The sequence below is a fragment of the Girardinichthys multiradiatus genome, chromosome 17, assembly GCF_021462225.1.
Source record: "Girardinichthys multiradiatus isolate DD_20200921_A chromosome 17, DD_fGirMul_XY1, whole genome shotgun sequence".
NCBI classification, from domain to species: domain Eukaryota; kingdom Metazoa; phylum Chordata; class Actinopteri; order Cyprinodontiformes; family Goodeidae; genus Girardinichthys; species Girardinichthys multiradiatus.
Genome location: NC_061809.1, coordinates 28,514,935 through 28,540,407, shown reverse-complemented (window position 1 = coordinate 28,540,407; position 25,473 = coordinate 28,514,935). Strand labels below are relative to the sequence as shown.

The 25,473-nt window shown below is 41.4% G+C and overlaps 1 protein-coding gene across 13 annotated transcripts in view; it reads left to right on the top strand.

Moving 5' to 3' along the window:
* Nucleotides 1-25,473, top strand: part of celf2 (cugbp, Elav-like family member 2) — a 473,358-nt gene that overhangs the window by 392,655 nt on the left and 55,230 nt on the right. For all 13 annotated transcript variants that reach the window (XM_047390245.1, XM_047390243.1, XM_047390244.1 and 10 more), the window contains 2 exons: nt 4,669-4,803; nt 24,398-24,477. In XM_047390245.1, the coding sequence (XP_047246201.1) occupies nt 4,669-4,803; nt 24,398-24,477 (215 nt within the window). The remainder of the gene's footprint in view (nt 1-4,668; nt 4,804-24,397; nt 24,478-25,473) is intronic.

Sequence of the window (25,473 nt, the reverse complement as noted above, 5' to 3'; positions counted from 1 at the left end):
ATGGTACATATACATGCGGTAGGAGATGCTGTAGTTGTAGAGTATAGTTTAATTTTCTCTTCTGCCAAACGTCCTGCTGCAGAAAATATTTCATGTTAACGGATCAAAAGGTTAAAAAAGAATACTAATTATTAACTTTACAAGCACAGATGTATTATTACGTTGGTTGGACGTTTATGAACTTATTAGGCAAAAAAATAGATGTCATTGGCAGAGAGCAGAACTTTTGGCAAATTAAACCTAATTATTTGCATGGCTAAGTAGAGTCAATGTGAGTCTCTGTAATTTTGATAAAAATTACCCTTAAAGCTGCATAATTGAGTCATAATGAATGCCACAAAACTATAACTAAAAATAAAGGGGCCAGTTGTATTGTAGGACTTGCCCCACAATAATTTCAGCACCTAGTTTCTGATAAAAGATGCCCAGTATGCTGTCATGGTCACACACAAATACTCTACAGATCAGGGGTGAAAAAGCAACCAAACTCTAAGTAAAAACCATCTAAAACTTCCACTAAAGCAGTTATTTGGAAAGAGAAATGAACAATTTTTGATATTTGTATATTTTCCTGCTAATTTGAAGCCAATGTTGCCTATCTTTAGTGCCAAACTTGAGCTAAACCTACAAGTCATCTTATGCACTTCATCAAAGATGATATCTTATGGTGTTCAGCTGATTTCAATGGGCAACAAATCGGAATATCATCTGCATAGAGATGCTTAGAAATAATAGGGGATATTCTTTAGGTTATATGTCTAGGAGGGAAAATCCAAAAGATAAAAAGGATCCCCAAACGTAACTCTGTGGTACACCACATGCCAGGTGTTTTAGATTCAGGTTGGACCTTGTTGGTTTAAAATTTTTTTGCTTCTGCCCGAAAGGCGTGATTGAAAATTACTTCTGCAACCTGGTCAGATACACTGAAAATATCACAATTTCTATATGTTTTTGTTGCAGATTAAAACCCGATGTTGTTGTTATTAGTATGAAACTTGAACTAAACCTACAAGTCACCTTGAAAATCAGTTTCAGAAATGTTTATTTATGTAAATATCAGAGTTGGTAATGCTTTCCTTGGCTCATCCATGTGACAGACTTTCTAAAGACTAAAACTTACACACAAGGGGCCCAAACCTTCTGGATTGGCACGTTGCATAAGGAGCCTTGTCAGTTTTTAAGGCAAGGCACTTTCATTTATACAGCATCATTCCTACACAAGACAAGAAAACAGAAAATCAAACAGCCATTTGTAGAGTTCAAACTCTGCATGTTTTTTTATGTGAGAACAGAAGACAAAATACTTCTCTCCTGTTCCTGGGAACACTAAGTAAGCAGGTCTCCGACGACCTGAGGGCTCTGCATGTTCATGCTTTACAACCAACTCAGAACTGTTCTTATGTCTATACTTTGACAAACAGGGAACCAGTGGTGTTGGTCAGGACTCTGGCAGCAACATATTGAATGAGCTGCAGCTGCCTGATTGATTTTTCACAGAGACATTGTTGCAGTAATCTTACCTACTGAAAGTAAAGACATACAGCAGTATTTATTTTTCCTTTTTATACAGGAAACCCTTAATTCTGGGAATGTTTTAAGATTGTAGTAATCTGATTTAGTAATAGACTGTGGTTGTTAAAATTTAGATCCGAGTCCATACCAACACAGAGGTTTCTAGGATGCATTGAGTCTAGTTGAAGGCTGATTTTAATCATCACACCTTAGGACCAATAGTTTCTGTCTTATCTGCATTGAGCTAGAGGAAATTCTGACCCGTCAAATCATTGTTATTATGGATTCAGTGAGTGTAGTGGACTGCGGTCATGCAGTGACATGGAGATATAAAGTTGTGTGTCATCAGCGTACATATGGTAGGAGATGCTGTAAAACATAGTTTCATTCTTCCAAACATCAGGGTAAGATATTACAGAGCATATTTCATTTTGATAATTCAAAAAGTTTTTAAAAAGAATATAATGACTAACTTTACAAGCACAGATCTATGATTACTTTGGTTGGATAAACAGCAGACCTCATTTTGGACTTTTATGAACTTATTGGGCAAAAATATAGATGTCAGTGAAAGATAGCAGAAATCTTGGCAAATTAAACCTAATTTATTTGCATGGCTAAGTGGAGTAATTGTGAGTTTCTGTAATTCTGATGAAATGACCCTTAAAGCTGCGTAATTGAGCAGAATGTGATAATGGATGCTGTAAAACCATAACTGGAAATAAAGGGGGCCATTCTAAGTCTGAGGGCTTCAATACAACTTAGCATTGCTGAGTTTTTCTTCTGGCTGCATACCAGCGATGGAGACACATCAGGAGCCTGATGTTCTGCAGGGAGGACCAAAAAAAAAAAGGAATCCTTGGAAAAACCATCATCCGCTCCACTGAAATACGGCGAAATGTGACTTTATAAGACATAACTGTCGGGCTGAGGATGGTGGAACTCAATAAAGAAGCTTCGGCTCACAGCTGGAAGGATGAAATATGGAGCCTGACGAGGGATACATATCCATCCATTTAACAGTAACGACCTTTAATAAACTCTGTGTTAAATCTGCTTTAACAGTGACGAACGGCTGCGACAAGCTTTATCAGTTTAGTCAGCAAAGGAGGTGGAAGAAAGACAGAGAGGTGCATGGTTTTTCTGCCTTTGTGGTTCTTGTTGTAGAGTCCCATGATGTGTTAAAACCGAGCATGAAGCCCTCTCCTCTGCTTCATCCCACAATGCAACACTGACTCTTGAGTCTTTATCACATAGCCGCCTGCCAGCATGCCTCATACAGAAAGCAGAAACAGTCAATTATAACGATATCTGCTCCTTCCTCTCCATCGACACAGAGTAAATTAATTACATTGCTGTTAGACTTGTGCTAATCATCCTTTGGAGTGATGAGCACACACACCAACACTCCCTGCAAAGCAGTTAAAGCTTTTTGAAGCGGCTCTTATCTTGACAGTGAATCCCGTCGGTTTGTTGTTTCTTCTTTTTTCCTTAAACACACAAATGATTCAAACGGCAAAATAAACAAGTGCACCATTGATTTCCCAGAGAGTAACCGAGCGCTTATCTTCTTCGCCTCGCGGAAAGAACTGACAGTTTCCTCATTAAAAATGAATTGGATTAACCTTACACTGAATGTTGTGTGAAGGCATCGACGGTTTCGGCCGGCAGCCTGCAGCCGGCTCTCCTTCCACCAGATTGCTCAGGAGAGGGAGGGATTGTGTCAGCGGAGGAGAGGAGGGGGATTCACAAGAAAGAGGAGGACGAGGCTGAGAGTCTCAGTGTTGAAGTGATAATCAGACATCGATCAGAGCCTAGATTGCATGATGAAATACATGAAGTCTCTCGTTTTTCTTTCTTTCTGTAATTTCTCAGTTTCTGCTTAATGAAAACTTTTTTGTTTCAACGTTTTCCTTTTCTTTGTTCTTTGTCCAACCGGTTCCACCCTGTTTCTAATTATTTTCTGTCAGGTTTATACGGAACAAACATGTCACTATTTCAGATTTAGATTTAACCTCAACAGTCAACAGATTCCCCACTATTGTTAGTTAGCAAACAACGACAAAGATGCAACCAAGAGCTGCTAATTAAAGCTCTTCACCAAGTCATCATCATCAGTCTGAGCACCTCTGTAAAATCAGCTGTTTTCTCAGTTTGCTGCTCTGCAAAAAGAGGTTTGCTGAAACACAATGCGAGGGTGGAAAGACATCAGCAGGGACCCAAGACCAGCAGCTGTTGTTCTCCATCAATCTAGGAAGGTTTATAAGGTCATTACCAAATAATGATTCTGTGGAAAATGTTTAAGTTAGAATCTACAGGCCTCAGATAGCATGATGAGTATGAGAATCATGAGAGGAGAGTTAGAATCAGACTGAACAAGCATATCTTGTTCTGAAGGGTTCAAGGAGAAAACGTCTTCTCTCTAAAACCACATGGCAGCATGGCTCTGGTTTACCCTCTGGACACAGCGCAAGGATTCTGGAACAATGATGAGACAAAGTGCAGATGTTTGCTTACAACGTCTGTGTTTGAAGAAAACAGTTGTCAAGCTAAGTGGTGGAGGGATGATGGTTTGAGCTTGTTCTGCAGCTACAGGACCTGGGCACCTGACAGTCATTGAGAAGACCATGGGCTCATCTGTAGACCAAAGCACTGGGGACTGAAACGTCTCCAATGATCCCAATCATAGCAGCTAATCTACAACTGAATGACTGAGAAAGAAAAGAACTAAAATGACATGATGGCCTAGTCAAAGTCCAGAGTTCAACCTGATTGAAATAATGAACTAAAGCCATGTTAGAGAGAAACGTGGACTAAAAGACATGGCAGAGAGTTACTGCTGCTAAAGGGGGTTCTATAGGCTGTTGGGTCATGGGTGTACTTAGTTTGTTACACACAAGATTTCCATGTTCATTTCAGCTTTGTTTAATACATAATGAGATCATGGAATCTGTTGTGTGTTTTTGGACACTTGATGTGAGAATTACATAACTTTATGAGCTGCAATCATTAGTATCATGTCCTAGATCTAAAACAGGGTGTACTGATTTTAACCCAGCGGTCATCTTCAACTACATAAAAAAGATTTTTTTAAAACAGTTAATCAATAAAACCGAAAATGTCTTCATCCTCACTTTCTGTGTCTTCTCCTTCCAGCTGTTGAAGACAGGAAGCTGTTCATTGGCATGGTGTCGAAGAAGTGCAACGAGAACGACATCCGGGTCATGTTCTCTGCGTTCGGACAGATCGAGGAGTGCCGGATCCTCCGGGGGCCCGACGGGCTCAGCAGAGGTACTTGTCGCTTTGACTCACTTCCATCCACTCTTAATGCTCCTCATGCCAATAGAAAGTACCTGAATGGCTTCCAGCAGCTGTAGCTTTTTGTTGTGAGGAGATTCAAGTTCAAGATGGTCTCCTCAAAGAAGTAAAACCAGGTTCTGAGACAACAGCATCTAGTCAAATTACAGATTTTATTGAAGGCTATCTCTACTGCAGCTTTATTCATTTTGTTCTTTACGTTAAACTGTTACAGATTTCCAGGATTATTTAACCTCTGAGATGTTAAATTTGACTGAATATGTTTAATTTGTTTTCTAAACTTAAGCATAAGAGTAGACAGATGCAACATGGACTCTGTGAGCCTGCAGTAACTCCTCTAAACATGTTGCCTTACTAGGAGGGGGAAAAAAACAGTAAAAAAAATACCAGACTGGAGGAATTAGATGCAGATCAGGCTTTATTTTGCAAACAAAACTTTCTTTAGCTTTACATGGCCCCCTTTGTTTGTCTTTAGTTACTTTGAAGCAAAAACTGTGTTTTATTGTTGGGCTCTGAAATCATTGAATAAAAAGGTGCATATCTAAGATAATACTGGTGAGACCAAATTGAATCATCCTCTGAATTTCATGCTTAAAAAATACATCCACACCTTTTCTATACCTTCTAAAGTCTTTCAAGTTTCAAAGGGGGTTTATGCCAGCAGGTCAGGTCCAAAATCAATTCCTGTACCCCTAATATCACCTAAGGGCAGTTTTTACCTGGAGAAAAATGCGCAAGCAGAACAAAGTGGAAGCACAAAGGTAACATTGCTAACTAGCAAATCTACCTTGCAGCCATATTAATCATCATTTAGACATAGTCTAGATGGTCTGAATACCATAATTACAAATCATAAATCACATTTTGTAAGATGACCTCTCTAGCAAGAAAATAATGCGATCGTGTTACACCAGTCCCACTGAAGCCGCTCACACATGCCATGTAAAGGGCAGATGTGCTCCACTCCTGCAGAATCACTACAACTGTGACTCAAACACCGGAGAAAACACTAAACAGCATCACTTATTCTCATGCTAAGGTAAGCAGATAGTTCACCGGGTGCTTCAAACTACAGGTCCTTCTCAAAATATTAGCATATTGTGATAAAGTTAATTATTTTCCATAATGTAATGATGAAAATGTAACATTCATATAGATTCATTGCACACTAACTGAAATATTTCAGGTCTTTTATTATTGTCTTAATACGGATGATTTTGGCATACAGCTCATGAAAACCCAAAATTCCTATCTCACAAAATTAGCATATTTCATCCGACCAATAAAAGAAAAGTGTTTTTAATACAAAAAAACGTCAACCTTCAAATAATCATGTACAGGTCCTTCTCAAAATATTAGCATATTGTGATAAAGTTCATTATTTTCCATAATGTCATGATGAAAATTTAACATTCATATATTTTAGATTCATTGCACACTAACTGAAATATTTCAGGTCTTTTATTGTCTTAATACGGATGATTTTGGCATACAGCTCATGAAAACCCAAAATTCCTATCTCACAAAATTAGCATATCATTAAAAGGGTCTCTAAACGAGCTATGAACCTAATCATCTGAATCAACGAGTTAACTCTAAACACCTGCAAAAGATTCCTGAGGCCTTTAAAACTCCCAGCCTGGTTCATCACTCAAAACCCCAATCATGGGTAAGACTGCCGACCTGACTGCTGTCCAGAAGGCCACTATTGACACCCTCAAGCAAGAGGGTAAGACACAGAAAGACATTTCTGGACGAATAGGATGTTCCCAGAGTGCTGTATCAAGGCACCTCAGTGGGAAGTCTGTGGGAAGGAAAACGTGTGGCAGAAAACGCTGCACAACGAGAAGAAGTGACCGGACCCTGATGAAGATTGTGGAGAAGGGCCGATTCCAGACCTTGGGGGACCTGCGGAAGCAGTGGACTGAGTCTGGAGTAGAAACATCCAGAGCCACCGTGCACAGGCGTGTGCAGGAAATGGGCTACAGGTGCCGCATTCCCCAGACCTGGGCTACAGAGAAGCAGCACTGGACTGTTGCTCAGTGGTCCAAAGTACTTTTTTCGGATGAAAGCAAATTCTGCATGTCATTCGGAAATCAAGGTGCCAGAGTCTGGAGGAAGAATGGGGAGAAGGAAATGCCAAAATGCCAGAAGTCCAGTGTCAAGTACCCACAGTCAGTGATGGTCTGGGGTGCCGTGTCAGCTGCTGGTGTTGGTCCACTGTGTTTTATCAAGGGCAGGGTCAATGCAGCTAGCTATAAGGAGATTTTGGAGCACTTCATGCTTCCATCTGCTGAAAAGCTTTATGGAGATGAAGATTTCATTTTTCAGCACAACCTGGCACCTGCTCACAGTGCCAAAACCACTGGTACATGGTTTACTGACCATGGTATCACTGTGCTCAATTGGCCTGCCAACTCTCCTGACCTGAACCCCATAGAGAATCTGTGGGATATTGTGAAGAGAACGTTGAGAGACTCAAGACCCAACACTCTGGATGAGCTAAAGGCCGCTATCGAAGCATCCTGGGCCTCCATAAGACCTCAGCAGTGCCACAGGCTGATTGCCTCCATGCCACGCCGCATTGAAGCAGTCATTTCTGCAAAAGGATTCCCGACCAAGTATTGAGTGCATAACTGTACATGATTATTTGAAGGTTGACGTTTTTTGTATTAAAAACACTTTTCTTTTATTGGTCGGATGAAATATGCTAATTTTGTGAGATAGGAATTTTGGGTTTTCATGAGCTGTATGCCAAAATTATCCGTATTAAGACAATAAAAGACCTGAAATATTTCAGTTAGTGTGCAATGAATCTAAAATATATGAATGTTAAATTTTCATCATTACATTATGGAAAATAATTAACTTTATTCACAATATGCTAATATTTTGAGAAGGACCTGTACAGTTATGCACTCAATACTTGGTCGGGAATCCTTTGGCAGAAATGACTGCTTCAATGCGGCGTGGCATGGAGGCAATCAGCCTGTGGCACTGCTGAGGTCTTATGGAGGCCCAGGATGCTTCGATAGCGGCCTTTAGCTCATCCAGAGTGTTGGGTCTTGAGTCTCTCAACGTTCTCTTCACAATATCCCACAGATTCTCTATGGGGTTCAGGTCAGGAGAGTTGGCAGGCCAATTGAGCACAGTGATACCATGGTCAGTAAACCATTTACCAGTGGTTTTGGCACTGTGAGCAGGTGCCAGGTCGTGCTGAAAAATGAAATCTTCATCTCCATAAAGCTTTTCAGCAGATGGAAGCATGAAGTGCTCCAAAATCTCCTGATAGCTAGCTGCATTGACCCTGCCCTTAATAAAACACAGTGGACCAACACCAGCAGCTGACACGGCACCCCAGACCATCACTGACTGTGGGTACTTGACACTGGACTTCTGGCATTTTGGCATTTCCTTCTCCCCAGTCTTCCTCCAGACTCTGGCACCTTGATTTCCGAATGACATGCAGAATTTGCTTTCATCTGAAAAAAGTACTTTGGACCACTGAGCAACAGTCCAGTGCTGCTTCTCTGTAGCCCAGGTCAGGCGCTTCTGCCGCTGTTTCTGGTTCAAAAGTGGCTTGACCTGGGGAATGCGGCACCTGTAGCCCATTTCCTGCACACGCCTGTGCACGGTGGCTCTGGATGTTTCTACTCCAGACTCAGTCCACTGCTTCCGCAGGTCCCCCAAGGTCTGGAATCGGCCCTTCTCCACAATCTTCCTCAGGGTCCGGTCACCTCTTCTCATTTTGCAGCGTTTTCTGCCACACTTTTTCCTTCCCACAGACTTCCCACTGAGGTGCCTTGATACAGCACTCTGGGAACAGCCTATTCGTTCAGAAATTTCTTTCTGTGTCTTACCCTCTTGCTTGAGGGTGTCAATAGTGGCCTTCTGGACAGCAGTCAGGTCGGCAGTCTTACCCATGATTGGGGTTTTGAGTGATGAACCAGGCTGGGAGTTTTAAAGGCCTCAGGAATCTTTTGCAGGTGTTTAGAGTTAACTCGTTGATTCAGATGATTAGGTTCATAGCTCGTTTAGAGACCATTTTAGTGATATGCTAATTTTGTGAGATAGGAATTTTGGGTTTTCATGAGCTGTATGCCAAAATCATCTGTATTAAGACAATAAAAGACCTGAAATATTTCAGTTAGTGTGCAATGAATCTAAAATATTTGAATGTTAAATGTTCATCATGACATTATGGAAAATAATGAACTTTATCACAATATGCTAATATATGCTTAATTTAATCTTTAATATGAAATAATAAATAAAATAAGACGTTCAAATCCCAGAAAAGTTCCATTCATGGTCATGATGCAGCTGAACACTGTTAATTTCACCCTGATAATCTCTGTATAAATGCACTATTTGACAGATGCTTCAAAGACATGACTGGACTTGATGAGTCATCTTCATTTCCTCACATTTAATACCTGTTTCTCAAAACCTCTGCATACATTGCACTTACATGATGTACATGACCGAAATATGAAAATTTACCAGAAAATCACTAGCTTGAGCACAATAATAAGGTCTGCACATTACTAGCTTCTTCAAAAATCTAAGTTGTGCTAAATTTGAGGTTATCTATCTGATCTCGATTGACACAAGAATCTTGTAACTTAATCTAATTATGATTTCCTCAGTTTAATCATACAACCTCTCTGACAAGTTTCCCTTCACTGATTGGCTGCATTATTCACCTCCAAAACTGTTAGCCATGCATCTTAATTATTATTAAATTAAAAGTGTTTTCTAATTTTCAAACAATTTAAAATTATTTCTAATTCCTAAAGGGAGGAATTTAACTTTTTCTTTTTTCCCTCCCTGAGTTAGACAGTAGCAGTAAAAGCTTCTTAACCAAAGCTGTTAGTCACAGTGTTCACCTAGATTTAACCACTTGTCTTCATGTAGTCACTCTGATATTATGAATACCTCAAAAACTGTTGTAAATACATCTTCATCTGTTTGGTATCATGGTGAGATTGATGTTGATCATTTAAATTACGATACTTTTATCAATCTTCTCTTGCTTTGCTATCTGTGCTATGCTGTGTTTTATTCTATATCATATCACTGGCAGCAAAAAAAAATTTTGCTGTGCAGAGAAGGAATGCATGGCAGTTAATCAAACAAAATATTGCATCCAAGCAGTTCTACTGCACATATGAATATTGCAGTTTGAAGAGCAAATCCTGCAAAATCCATACGGTTAAATGTCACTATTTTATGGACATGTGCATAAAGTAGTCAAATGCTGCTTCACAGCTGTGATCTTAAATGGGACTATCTATAGATGCTGAAGGGTCACTAGATGCCCCTCAGCAGTACCGTAATTACAAAGCCATTCCCAGAAAATGTTCTGCAGCTCAGCCATGATAAAACTCAAGTTTTAGTCACTGTCTGCACTCACCGACACCGAATCAAACTCTGCAAATTTAAAAAGCTTGGAGTCATTCTTCAAATCAGATGTCATTTTATTTTTTGTGAAACGTTAGAAATCTTAAGATGAATATGTTTCATCATCTGAAGAACATTGTAAGATTGGTTTCCTCTCGAGTGAATACTGCATGATTTTATTACTTCGCAGAGATAAACTGCTCTGCTTTCTAGACTCCCTAAGGAGAGAATATATCAACTTCACCTTTTTCTAAACCTGGGTGTATGTATGCTGACTGAGACCAGGAAGGAGAGTACAAACTCCACCATTTTAATCAAAATACATTCATTGGTCTTTAAAAATCCTAACTGGCTCTTTTGTATGAAACATATTTAAAAATTACACATGGACTTCAGTCATTTACAACAAAAATCTAAAAAGTGTGGCTTGCATATATATTTTGTCCCTTTTGATCTAAAACCCCTAAATAAAATCCAATGCAATCAATTCCTGTTAGAAGTCACATAAATATTGGACCAACAGCATCATGAAGACCAAGGAACACAGCAGACGGAGTTCAGGGAGGAGGTTGTGGAGAGGTTTAAAGAACAGTTAGGTTATAGAACAATATCCCAAGCTTTAGACACGTCACAGAACTCTGTTCAATCCATCATCTCAACCTGGAAAGAACTGCAGACCTACCAAGACATGGATGTTCACCTAAGTTGACAGCAAGGAGAGCATTAATCAGAGAAGCAGCCATAAAGTCCATGGTAACTGTGGAGGAGCTGTAGAGGTCCACATCTCTAGTGAGAGCTTTTAGTCATACACACACCAAATCCAGCTTCATGGAAGAGAGGCAGGAGAACCCTTTTTTAAAGGAAAGCCAGCAATGGAATGGTTTATTTCTAAGCGTATTTATGTGTTAAAATGGCCTTGTCAAAGTACAAAATTAAATCCAATTAGGAATCTGAGGCAAGCCTTTACAATTTATGTCCATAAACGTTCTCCATCCAGACTCACTGAGCCTGAGCTCTTTTGCAAACAACCTTGAGTTCCTGAAGGTGGAAAGCTGGTAGAGACCCGCAGCTGAAATTGAAGGTGGTTCTACAAAGTATTCACTCAGGGGGCAGAATACAAATGCACAGCATCTTCTCAGATGTTTAAGAGATGTTGTAAACTATGCATCACTGGTAGGTCATCTCCAAAAAATGCAGGAAAAAATGTAAAAGGGTCAAGTATGAATTTCCTTGCAAAGCTGTACCTGAGCAACAAACTTTAAATGCAGCATCAGTGAAAACATGACAGTAAATACAACAAAGGAAAATTGTTCTATGTAAGCAATTTTTGAACCATTTCACTCAGAGTAATGTTATATATGTAGCTGCTGGTAGAATAGAACACCCAACCAAGTTATCAGAGAGTGAAAAACCCGACCAGCACAATTAGATGAGCGCCTAACCTACTTTGTTCATGTCCATCGTTCTTTTGCTGATTTAACATGCAATAGAAACAAAATCTACTCGGGTTTTTAACCTTTTCCCTGCTATTGTTCTCCATTGTTTGTGTTTTATTAATGCTAACGTTGCTGCCGCCTATTGGTTAGACATAGTTATTAGAGTTTACTGCTCATTATTTTCTGAACAGAAAAGTATGTAATTCTCACATTTTCTAGACCACATTTATACGCACGTTGTCTCAGATCCTGTTTTTAAAGCTGCTGCAGGTGGAACTGGAGCAGCTTCTGGAGGCTCTTCTGGTCACTGTGAATACATGCTTCTTCCTTTTTTCACTGTATATCTCTTTTCCGCATCACTTTCTTTTTTTCTCTCCTTGCTTTCTCGGCCTCGTCCCTCCTGCTCACCCCTTCCTGCCCCCCTCTCTCCTCCTCTGACTTTCCAACTACCATTCACATCCATCCCCTTTCGACTGCAAACCAGCACGAAGCTCTTCACTTCCATTTTGACACACTTTGAGTGTTACTGTTCAAATCATCATTGAGTTTCTGATTTGTTTCATGAACATGCCACATACCTGCCACAAGGAAAACTGATTTTTTAAAGTTAGCAAAGAGACAGATACGCTAATCTAGGATGTAAAGTTTGAAACACCAAAAAGGTGAAAAAGCATTCAGTTGAGTATTAGAACCAGACCAAAAACATTGTTATTTCAGGAATCTCCTTTTTAATTCTCTGCTGTAAGGAAAGTAAGCTCTGATTTGGCAGTTGTACAGCTTGGCAGAAGTAATTTTTTTTTTCCAAGCTGCAGTGCAATAAAACTAAATGATTTGACTAAAAAAGGCAATCAGATCAAAACCTCCAGTGTGGCAACATCTCAAACTGTAATCGGAACCACAGAAAGAGCCGTCTCTGCAGCGAGCCCAGAAAAACGGCAAAATCACTCAATTCTTTTAATTGGAACGTGTGGTGCTTTTAAAAGTGCTTCAGGGTGGATTTAAACCAACTGTCTCATTACCAAGCTGTCAAATCAGTTAGACGGTACCTGAGTTTCCCCATGTTCTGAGACAAGCTGCTCTGCAGAACCCTCTGTCGAATAGAAAGCCTCTACAAGTTCTAATAGGTTAGTTTTCTGATCTTGGATAAGTCCTATTATCTACAGGTTACATCTACTCATCACCTGGCTTTAAATAATAGATTTAAACTGCTCTTTTGTTTTGGTGGACTAAAAATACAACAAGCAATGGTTTTAAAAAACAATAATAACCACATTTGAATTTATTGTGGATTTCTGTAATCTACAAAGGCTCAGATATAAACATTCAACCCATTAATGTTTTAAATCTCTCTCCATATTGCAGATAAAGCAGATCTTTTTGTAGCCATCAGTAGGTTCTGGCATCATTCTGTCTGGGTTTTTCAGCATTCATCTTGACAGAATTCACAGAATTTATATTTATTAGTTTCCTGGCATTGAACCGACTTTTAATTATAGTCCACAAATTTTCAAAAACGTTGAGGTGTCATTTTAGAAGTGAACTTAAAGAATTTGGATGTAGTCCTCTTCTAATTATTCCATTTACCTTTTGCAATGGGCCAGTACACGGCATGATTCTGCCACCACTATGCTTGACCATTGGCAGAGTGTTCTAGGGCTTAAAAGCCTCACCTTGACTCCTTCAAACATACTTGGTTTAATTTTGACCACAAAGCTCATAACATTATGTCCACTAAACAAGAAAAACATCAACTATGGCAGCAGTTAGTGGTTGCCAGGATGAAAACACATCAGGTTTCATAATATGTCCTCAAAGGTGGTGTTGAAAACAGAAAAAATGGTCAGAATGAGGAGCGAGTTTGATGGGGGCCTAACTGGGATGGCTACATGACTGGGCCAGAGCATCTCTGCAGTTCTCTTGTTTTAGGTTGACGACAAGCAACACGTTTCATTTTAAATGGTCCAAAGGGAAAAGTCCTATTGCCCCTGCTGACCCCTGCCCACCACTGAAAGCATCAACAATGGTCACCAGCAGCTTGTTGATGGCTGTAAAGCTTACTGAAGAACATCTAACCAGGTGTCACTGGTGTGTGTGTGTGTGTGTGTGTGTGTGTGTGTGTGTGTGTGTGTGTGTGTGTATTTGAGCCTGTTTGTATGATGCTGCCTCTGTTCTGGTTTAGAGAAAATTCACAATAAATTCAAACCTGTGGCTCTAATGTCTGTTTTTAACAGCCATTGCACTTTTTTCTGCATTAGCAGTCCACTCTAGAAAATGTAAATCAATGACATTCATGGTGAAGATGAGTTTGACAAGAACTGTATAACTCTATACTTAGCACAAAAAGTAAGGAAAACTACAGGTCCTTCTCAAAATATTAGCATATTGTGATAAAGTTAATTATTTTCCATAATGTAATGATGAAAATTTAACATTCATATATTTTAGATTCATTGCACACTAACTGAAATATTTCAGGTCTTTTATTGTCTTAATACGGATGATTTTGGCATACAGCTCATGAAAACCCAAAATTCCTATCTCACAAAATTAGCATATTTCATCCGACCAATAAAAGAAAAGTGTTTTTAATACAAAAAAACGTCAACCTTCAAATAATCATGTACAGTTATGCACTCAATACTTGGTCGGGAATCCTTTTGCAGAAATGACTGCTTCAATGCGGCGTGGCATGGAGGCAATCAGCCTGTGGCACTGCTGAGGTCTTATGGAGGCCCAGGATGCTTCGATAGCGGCCTTTAGCTCATCCAGAGTGTTGGGTCTTGAGTCTCTCAACGTTCTCTTCACAATATCCCACAGATTCTCTATGGGGTTCAGGTCAGGAGAGTTGGCAGGCCAATTGAGCACAGTGATACCATGGTCAGTAAACCATTTACCAGTGGTTTTGGCACTGTGAGCAGGTGCCAGGTCGTGCTGAAAAATGAAATCTTCATCTCCATAAAGCTTTTCAGCAGATGGAAGCATGAAGTGCTCCAAAATCTCCTGATAGCTAGCTGCATTGACCCTGCCCTTGATAAAACACAGTGGACCAACACCAGCAGCTGACACGGCACCCCAGACCATCACTGACTGTGGGTACTTGACACTGGACTTCTGGCATTTTGGCATTTCCTTCTCCCCAGTCTTCCTCCAGACTCTGGCACCTTGATTTCCAAATGACATGCAGAATTTGCTTTCATCCGAAAAAAGTACTTTGGACCACTGAGCAACAGTCCAGTGCTGCTTCTCTGTAGCCCAGGTCAGGCGCTTCTGCCGCTGTTTCTGGTTCAAAAGTGGCTTGACCTGGGGAATGCGGCACCTGTAGCCCATTTCCTGCACACGCCTGTGCACGGTGGCTCTGGATGTTTCTACTCCAGACTCAGTCCACTGCTTCCGCAGGTCCCCCAAGGTCTGGAATCGGCCCTTCTCCACAATCTTCCTCAGGGTCCGGTCACCTCTTCTCGTTGTGCAGCGTTTTCTGCCACACCTTTTCCTTCCCACAGACTTCCCACTGAGGTGCCTTGATACAGCACTCTGGGAACAGCCTATTTGTTCAGAAATGTCTTTCTGTGTCTTACCCTCTTGCTTGAGGGTGTCAATAGTGGCCTTCTGGACAGCAGTCAGGTCAGCAGTCTTACCCATGATTGGGGTTTTGAGTGATGAACCAGGCTGGGAGTTTTAAAGGCCTCAGGAATCTTTTGCAGGTGTTTAGAGTTAACTCGTTGATTCAGATGATTAGGTTCATAGCTCGTTTAGAGACCCTTTTAATGATATGCTAATTTTGTGAGATAGGAATTTTGGGTTTTCATGAGCTGTATGCCAAAATCATCCGTATTAAGACAATAAAAGACCTGAAATATTTCCGTTAGTGTGCAATGAATCTAAAATATATGAATGTTAAATTTTCATCATGACATTATGGAAAATAATAAACTTTATCACAATATGCTAATATTTTGAGAAGGACCTGTATGTTTGATTGATTATTTCTTTACTGTAATGAGGCAATAAATCTCATAATGATGAAAGCCTGTTTATTTTCCTTTTAATTGGTGCCACATTTGTAAGAAAAATGAGTCGAGTATGTCAGCTGCATCCACGAAAATCTTGCCAGATCCTCTCTCCCAAGCATCTCATTCTGCTATTGGTTTTTGGTTGTTGGACTGGATGATTGAAGTTTGAGGAAACAAGTCAGATTGGCAATGTAAAAATTTATTCATTTAACAAACAGGCGACTCAGTAGTGCATGGTTGAACCCTTCATAACCATTACAACCTAGAAACTCCTCCTGATGCTGGTCACAAGTATGGTCTGACACTGCTGTGGGATGGCTTCCCGTCAGACAAGATTAAGATTAAGATGAGAAGCCATGTTTTCCCAGTGATGGAGATGCAACCCCGCACCATTACACCACCTCCACCAAACTGGTTTGGCAATGGTAGAACAAATGTCCCAAATTCTCTGCTGCCCAACTCACAAATTTTCCTAAACATGTGGCACCATTTAAAGGGAAACAGGCTTTCCAATGCAGTTGTATTAACCTTGGAGGATTTCCTTTATTGATCACTCCATTCCACAACCACACATACGTGCCTTACCTCCCACCTGATCTCAGCCATCCTCCCTGAACTCCCCGCCTCCCCCTCTGTGGTTTCTGTGTGCTCAGGAGATGGAGATCTCTTCCTGTTTCTCCTAATCTCGTCCAACGAGCTGTCGCTGTTACAGTCACTGTCAGGCAGGATCCATGTCGATCTGTTGGTCACATATTTCCTTCTGTGCTTGTTGAACGTTACGAATGTTTTATTGTCAACTCGAGTCCTTTTTTTTTCTGAATGTGGCTTTTCTTTCTATCCACAAAACAGTTTTTGGCTGAAACTAAACTATGTTCATCAAACGGCACCACATTGCCTGTCTATAAACTCACCCTGGCTGTCCCAGAATTCACTTTTGAATCAATTTGTCCTCTTTTTCTCAGACCTCCCTCATTGGCTTCCTTCCCTCCCTTTCCTTGTTTCTGTCTTCCATCCCTTTTCAGCTCCTCTTTTGTCCTCATGAATATTTCAAACCTGACGGCCAAATCCTGGTTTCTGTAGAGCCGATATAAGCCACTTAGTAGCTGACACAAGTCAAAGACGAAATGCTTGCAGCCCAACTTGGCTGGTCAATAAACACCTCTAATCAGGTTGGAAATAAATAGGTCTTCCAGGATTTCTGTTGGCTGGCAACTCTCAGTGGCCCCCGGTCCCACCTAGCTGTGCTGCAGAACTCACTTTAAACCCACAGTATCAATCAGATGAGCGCTACGCTATTAATAAAATATGGATCACACCACCAGTGGATGGCTGGGCCTGGGGAGCTACCCTACTTTCATTAAAGGACTGTGCAGTTCTCCGCTGACGACAGAATGCGGCCCACGAGGTATTTTTAGCGATCAAGCTATGTCCCATCTCTGCACTGTGGAAAAACAAGACACATACCAACCAGTCAGGAACTTGGTTTACGTTTTTTTACATAACCAGCTTCAATTTTAATGAATCCATCTTCAGGAGATGAGAAGTTCCTGTTGTAGAAACTGGTTAAAGATGAACCGCTCTGTAGCCGCAGTTCTTCCTTTTTTATCCCACTTAAATGTTTTAGATCATCAAACTAATGTTAATATCAGAGCAACCTGGCCTTGTGTGAAAAAGTAATTACCCCCTACACCTAAAAACAGTTTTTTCCATCACTGTGATGGAATTTTGAACCACACTGCTTTGCAGCCTTGTTTTAATTCAGACGGATCAGAGGGTTTCCACGTGTGAACAGCTCGTTTAAGGTCACACACAGGGTCTCAATCGGAAATAAGTCTAGACATGAAATAGGCCACTACAAAACCTTTACCTGGTTTAGTTTTTTTTTTTTTAGAGGTGGTCTTCCTGGTGTGTTTTGGATCATTGTTCTGCTGCAGAAACAAAGTGACCTTGGGCTTAAGGATGGTCGCAAATTCACCTATAATATTTTCTACTAGAGAGTAGAATTTTTCTTTCAAGTCACCCGGTCCTGAAGCAGCAGAGCAGCACCAGACCATCATACTACCACCACCATGTTTGACTGTTGGTATGATGATGGGTTGTATTTACTCCAGATGTAACAGCTTCCAGAAAGGTCCACTGTTGATCATCAGTCCACAGAATATTTTTCCAGTCTTGGGGATCATTAAGATTTTTTGCTAAATGTGAAACGGGCCCTTGTGTTCTTTTGGGAACTCTCCCATAGAGCAAAATTTTGCCCAGTTTCTCTTTTTTATTGTTGAATCTTGACCTCTGACCTTAACTGAGGCAGTGAGGCCTGCAAAGCTTTAGATGTTGTTCTGGGTTCTTCTGTGACCTTCTGGATGAGTCGTTGTTGAGTTTTTGGAGTAATTTTGTTATGCTGGCCACTCTTGGGATGGTTCTCCACTGTTCCATGTCTTCTCCATGTGTGGATGATGGTTCTCCTTGTGGTTCTGTGGAACCCCGAAGCCTTAGAGTAGACTTTTTAACCTTTTCCAGGCAGATAGATGTCAGGGATTTGGTTTCTCATTTGACTTTGGAGATCTTCTAGCTTACTTCATGTTATCAGACAGCTCCTATTAAATTGATTTTTTTTTTTCTACAGATGAGGCCCTCCTAAATTCATGATTTAACAAGGAGGGCCGTAATGCTTTCACTTAGGTCAGGTTGGGTTGGATAGCTTTTTTTATTATAAACAAAATGTTTTGTAAAATGGTTTTTCTATGAACTCAATTAATCTTAGTCCGTTACTAAAGTTAATTAATGCTCTAAATCATTAAAGTGGGACAAAGATGCAAAAACAGCACTGTATTTCCAAATGATGACAAACTCTGATCTTGTTATGACCCCTCAGGACCAGTCTGGAGACCTAACCCAAATCTCCAGAACTGATCTACTTCTGTGGCATCCTCCTAGAAAATAAGCAGTTAAATGATGCTTGTCTAAAATAAGCAGCCCTCTGAATCATTTGATAGAATGACCCCATTTTCAAACAACCTTTCAGCACAAAAAAAGAAAGCTGAGAATTTACTGGGTCAGTACTGCAGAATCAAATAACCTTCAGGCCTCCCATGTTACTTTTGTTACACGCTAACGTTTAAAGGAGCTCAACACAAATGTGATCAACTCTGACAATCCAGTTGTGAAGGACATAAAGTGGAAAAACAGATTTTGAGACATGGTATGAGATCAATGTACGGTTCGGAAATCTGAGGAGAAAAATATCAGTTTAGAAAACCGAATACGGCAGAGGTTTTACAGCCAGAGAAATAAGGGTTCCGAAATGTTACTAAAACAGTGAAGATTGACCAAAAAAGAGACAAAGGCCCACTTACTGACCTCTTTATTTCACAGACAAAACCTCATCATTCTATGGTTAGAGCACTGAACATTTTTTGTATTCCCATCCCTTTTTATTAAATGGCTAACAGCAAAAAAAGAAAGATGTCAAACATACAGTACAAAAGAAGATATTAACTCCTCTTGAACTTGAGGTCATAATAAAATCTAACCTTAACAATCTACCAACAAGACAACCACTAATCGTGAGATAGCCCGGAGTTAAACCAGTGTAGTCAGTGTAACCTGTAACACACACAGTTTGTAGTCTTCCACAAGCCATGAAGGAGACGGTAAACATGTGGAAGAATGTGCTCTGCTCAGATTAGGAGTAAAATAAGCTTTTTGACATACACACAAAACACTGTGTGGAGTAAAGGCAACACTGCACTCCAACCTGAACACCTTATTGCCATGTTGAAACATGGAGGAGGCAGCATCATGCTTTGGGAAGCATCTCAGCAGGGACATGGAAGCTCAATGGAGCTAAATCCAGGAGAATCCTGAAGAAAAACCTGTTGGAGGCTGCAGAAGACCTGAGACTGGGGTAGAAGTTCACCTTCCAGCAGGAGAACCACACTAAACATACAACCAGGACTACAAAAGATGGTTTAGATCAAAGCAGATTCATGTGTTAGAATGGTCTAGTCAAAGTTCAGACCTAAATCCAACTGAGCATATGTGGCAAAGCTTGAAAACCAATGCTCACAGATGTTCTCCATCCAAAGCTAGTAAAGGCAAACCTGGACCGGCAGAGAAAGGCAGTCCTCCAAAGCACTGACTCAGAGGGGCTGAATATTCAATTCAAATTCAAAAATACTTTATTAATCCCAAAGGGAAATTAAATATTGTTATAGCTCATATTATGAAGGTTTCCTCAAAGAGTCGTTGTAGATGCTGATGGCTGTGGGCAGGAAGGATCTCCTGTAGCGCTCCGTCTTACAGCAGATCTGAAGAAGCCTCTGACTGAAGACACTGTTGTTGTAGGACAGTCTCATGAAGAGGATGCTCAGGGTTCTCCATAATGTTCTTCATTTTATGAAGAATCCGTCTTTCCACAATGATCTCCAGAGGTTCCAGAGGAGTCCCCAGAACAGAACCAGCCTTCTTTATCAGCTTGTTGAGTTTTTTTAAGTCCCTGGTTCTGATGCTGCTTCCCCAGCAGATGATGGTAGAAGAGATCACACTTTCCACAACAGACTTATAGAAGATATGCAGCATCTTGCTGCAAACACTGAAGGACCTAAGCTTCCTCAAGAAGTACAGTCTGCTCTGTCCCTTCTTGTAGATGGCTTCACAGTTGCATCTCCACTCCAGTCTGTTGTCCAGGTGAACACCGAGGTATTTATACTCCTCCACCACCTCCACTTCTTCTCCCATGATGGAAATAGTTTTTGACTTATTCCTTTTTCTCTTAAAATCTACAATCATCTCCTTTGTTTTAGTCACGTTCAAAATGAGATGATTGTTTCCACACCATGCCACAAAGCGGTCCACCACCTTCCTGTACTCAGCTTCTTGTCCATCTCTGATCCACCCCACGACTGCAGAATCATCCGAGTATTTCTGCAGATGACAGGAGTCTGTCTTGTACTGGAAGTCTGAGGTGTTCAGAGTAAAAAGGAATGGTGAGAGTACAGTCCCCTGTGGTGCTCCTGTGCTGCTGACTACCTGGTTAGACTCACAACCCTTCAGTCTCACAAACTGTGGTCTGTTTGTCAGGTAGTCTTTGATCCAGGAGATTGTTGAGGCCTCCATCTGAGTCTTCTGGAGTTTCTGACAAAGCAAATCAGGTTGGATTGTATTAAATGTTCTGGAGAAATCAAAGAACATGATTCTCACAATGCTGCTGGCTTTGTCCAGATGACAGTGGGTTTGTTGAAGCAGGTGTATGATGGCATCTTCAACTCCAACTCCACAGCGATAAGCAAACTGAAGGGGGTCCTGATGGTTTACTGTTTGCTTACTCAGGTGGGCCAACAGGAGTCTCTCTAGGACCTTCATGATGTGAGATGTCAGGGCAACAGGTCTATAGTCACTGAGGACTGATGGGTGAGTTTTCTTTGGTACCGGAACAAGACAGGAGGTCTTCCACAACACCGGAACCTTCTTCTGGGCCAGGCTAAGGTTGAAGAGGTGCTGCAGAATCCCACAGAGCTGCTTTGCACAGGCCTTCAGGACTCTAGGGCTGACATGATCTGGACCTGCAGCCTTATTCCTATTCTGTCTCTCCAGTTGTCTCTTCACCTGACTTCTTGAGACACACAGGTGGAAGGGGGAAGCAAAGGAAGCATCAGCATCTTCTGATATGGTTGAAGGCAAACATGTAGAAGCAGAAGGGTCTAGGGCTGAGGTGGAAGATAAAAAATGTGAGGTGTTACTGGACAGCTGTGAGTCCAGTGGGTCAAAGGAAGGTGGAATGTCTGTTTGGCTGTGAGCAGGAGAGGAGGATGCTGAGCTTGTTTCTGAACTGAACCTATTGAAGAATGTGTTCAGTTCATTGGCTCTGTCCAGATCTTCATCGGTCCGATCATCCGTCTGCCTGAAGCCTGTGATCTTCTTCATCCCTGACCACACATCTCTGATATTGTTTTGCTGGAGTTTGCTCTCCAGCTTCTTCTTGTACACCTCCTTGCTGTCTCTTATCTTGACTTTAAGTTGCTTCTGTATAATCCTCAATAATTCTCTGTCTCCCTCTCTGAAGGCTCTTTTTTTCTTGTTAAGCAGGTCCTTCAGGTCACTGGTGATCCAAGGTTTGTTATTGGGGAAGCATCTCATGGTTCTGGTGGGGATGATGTTATCCACACAGAAGTTGATATAGTCGGTTACTCAGTCATGGCATTGATGTCCTCTCCATGTGGCTGGCACAGTTGCTCCCAGTTTGTAGCCTCAAAAGCAACCTTGCAGAGCTTCTTCAGCTTCCTGTGACCATTTTCTCACAGTCCTCTTTATTACAGGTTGTCTCTGAACAAGGGGCTTATATTTCAAGCAGAGAAAAACAAGATTGTGATCTGATTTGCCTAGAGGAGGTTGTGCTGTAGAGATGTAAGAGTCCTTGACATTTGCATAAAACAATCCAACGTTTTGTTTTCTCTGGTAGAGCAACTGACAAATTGTTGAAACGTTGGAAGTGTAGCAGAGAGTGAAGCATGGTTAAAATCACCAGAAATTGCCACAAAAGCATCGGGGTTTTGTGTCTGTAGCTTAGCAACAACTGAGCTGATGGCATCACATGCAGAGTCAGCAACAGCGGAAGGTGGAACGTAAACTGTTACCAAAATAACACTGGTGAACTCTCTGGGTAAATAATATGGCCGAAAACTTACTGCCAACAGTTCAATATCTGGACTGCAGAGATGACACTTCACAGTAACATGTCCTGGATTACACCATCTGTTGTTCACAAGTACTGCCAGTCCACCTCCTTTACATTTGCCGCTCCTCTTTAAATCTCTGTCTGCTCGTATGGTTAAAAAGCCCGGCAGAGAGACGCTGGAGTCGGGGATATGATCCTGCAGCCATGTCTCAGTAAAACACATAATACTGCATGCCCGGTACTCTGGCTGGGTCCTTTGTAGGGCTTGGAGTTCATCCAACTTGTTTCCCAACGATCTCACATTGCCCATCAAAATCGACAGAAGAGATGGTTTGAACTTCCTCCTTCTCTCTCTTCTCTTAGCTCCTGCTCTGCATCCACGGCGTCTCCTTTTCTACTCATTAGGGATTTGGGGTTGTAGTTGAAGTATTATTTGAGCTATAATATAAATTATAGAATATAAATGCACGCCACACTTCCCAGACGTTTATTTATAAAAGAAGTTGAAAATCAAGAAATATTTTCCTCCAACTTCAGTTAGGCACTACTTTGTGTCACTTAAAATCTCCCTGAAATACTTTATAGTTGTGACAAGATGAAATGTTAAACGTTCAAGTGGCATTAATACTTTTACAAGGCTCTGGATGTAAAACGTGCTTACAAAAACTGGCACAGCTACAAAGGATTGGCACAAAACTATTTCAGGTTTAGGTTCCTCTCAGAAACCTGAAGAATCCTTTTAGTTGGACCTAAGCTTAAAATAAGTGTCTCCTCTATCAACACAACACCTGTTCCTTCTTTAAGTTTTAAAAAGAAGCCAAAATCCAAAGAAAAACCTTCAGAAAGCAGTCTCTAAAGAAAGAGGTGTGACCAAAGACTTTTGCACAGGCTTGTAACTGCTAAATGCGGTAAGAGACAGAGATGAGTGTACCCTGAGTCTCCCTGGGAACCTCCGCTGCATGATATCTGTGCACTTCATGTTGGCATCAGAACCAGCCGGGTTCTGAAAGAGGTGGAGGAAGACAGTGATTAAATATCTTCCTCTAAACGCCTGTTCATATCCATCCTCCCAGTTTCCTCTCTTGTTGCCCTTTCATTCCATCCAAACAGCCGGGGAGAGTCTATCTGAGAGCTGACCCAGGCTCTGAGTTGTTTCCTGCGAAGTCGACCAGCTGAACCTGATCCGAGCGTGTGTGTGTGTGTGTGTGTATATAATCGGTTCAGGCCTGGCTGCACTAACAGGGCTCGCTGAGTGTGTTAGCATATTATTAGCCTGGGGTGTTGCTGAAGCACTTCTCACATTATCTCCTTTAATCGCTCCCTAACCAGCCAGACAAACACAACCGCGCTTCCCTTCTTACCTACAAATAACACACCGCCCTAAAATCTGCTGTCTTGATTGGCTAAAATCTGCGACAATCACGGAGGAGGACAACCACACCTCATCCCGTTTCCTCTCATCTCTATAGGGATTGAATTAATATGATTCTCCTTCTGATCCCCTGCAGTTATATCGTCTGCGCCCTGCCGCTCTAACATCTTTTTCTCTGTTGAACAAAGGAGAAAATTTGGGCGCCCAATCAAACGCACAATGCCCCAAGTAAATTCAAAACGCTTTAATGCAAATGTTCACTGCTTGTTATTGTTGAGAGCGCGGAGAATTCAGGTATGACTAATTCGGCCAGCGTCAGAAGGAGACGAGGAGGAGAAAGGAGGTGAGGAGGGCGTCGTAAAGCCAGCCTGCAGCTCTGATGTGTCTCTTGTCCTGTGGTCAGTGTGGACGGAGCGAGGAGGTGGGACGGGGCCACATGAGATCAGGATGTGATGTCATGATGCTCGTTTTTCCAGCCACTGAAAACGATGTTGTCCACCTGTGAGATGTTTTCTGTTTCAATTTGTTTTTCTTTTTATAACAACGTGTCCAACCCTTTTGTCTTGTTTTTGTTTTTTCTTGTCTTCCTCCTCCTCCTCCTCCTGCCCCTCTGCCTTCCCCCTCCACCCTTCCACTGTCCTTCCATCCTTCCCTCCCCCCTCCTTCCTTACAGGTTGTGCATTTGTCACGTTTTCCACCAGAGCCATGGCACAGAATGCAATCAAAGCCATGCACCAGTCTCAGACTATGGAGGTACGGTACTCTTCTTTAGCTCTCTTTGTCATGTTAGCTGCTTTTATTGAACATGCATCATGTCAATCTGCAGCCAAATAACATCTGTAGGGATTTACTCAGGGCACTCTGGGACAAATTCATAAAGTTTTTTGCACATGCTGTGTGTTGTTTTTAATTCTATCTGTTTTTTAGCAATAAAGCAACCATAAAATGTAATTATGTGTTAGATGTATCTTTCTTTTGCTGACGTTGTGTCACAAATTAGTAAAGCAAGTATTCATATAGGATAATAACTTTACAATGTGATACATTTTAAAGTTCAGGCCATGCTTTTCATCTGTAAGTTACGCCGGGCTCACACTGAACGCGGTGCAGATGCGGTGCCGTCGTGCTGCAGAAAGCCACTCACACTGTGCTGTGGCCACCCTGGTCCAGCTCCATCTGCGGAAACAGTGCTCCCGAGACCAGAGGTTTATGTGGATTCACGTGCTTTCTGGGACATTTAGCAGGTCTCTCATAAACAAAGCCTGTATTTGGCCCTATTTTGACCGCGTGTCACTGATTATGAAGTAATTTTCATGTTTCGGAGCATGCAGGCAAAACAAGAGAGGAAAATCCCTGTCTGCTCCTTTCTGTTGCTATGCCTCTAAATGAGTAAAAACAGCTATGGATTTCGTTTTCTATGGCAAAACTCGTTATCCGTGCGCATAACTATCCATTTTCATCCTCAAATAATATCGTGTTCCCTCGTTTTTCTGTATTTTTGTCATTTTGTTTGCAATAGTCAAGTTAGCATATGTTGGTGGGTTGATTTTATTATGAAATTCACCGGAACTCTCTCCTGTCTGGCTTCCTGTTTGGCTGGTAAAATTCATGACCTTGATGCAGAAGCCGCTGCGGCGTCCGGCCAAACCTTCCTGCGGAAACAGTTCGTTGGGCCGCACGGCCTCGGTAACCGCACTGCACCGTGGCTGATGTGAGTGTACACATTTTAATGATTTGGGTTCCTTGTGT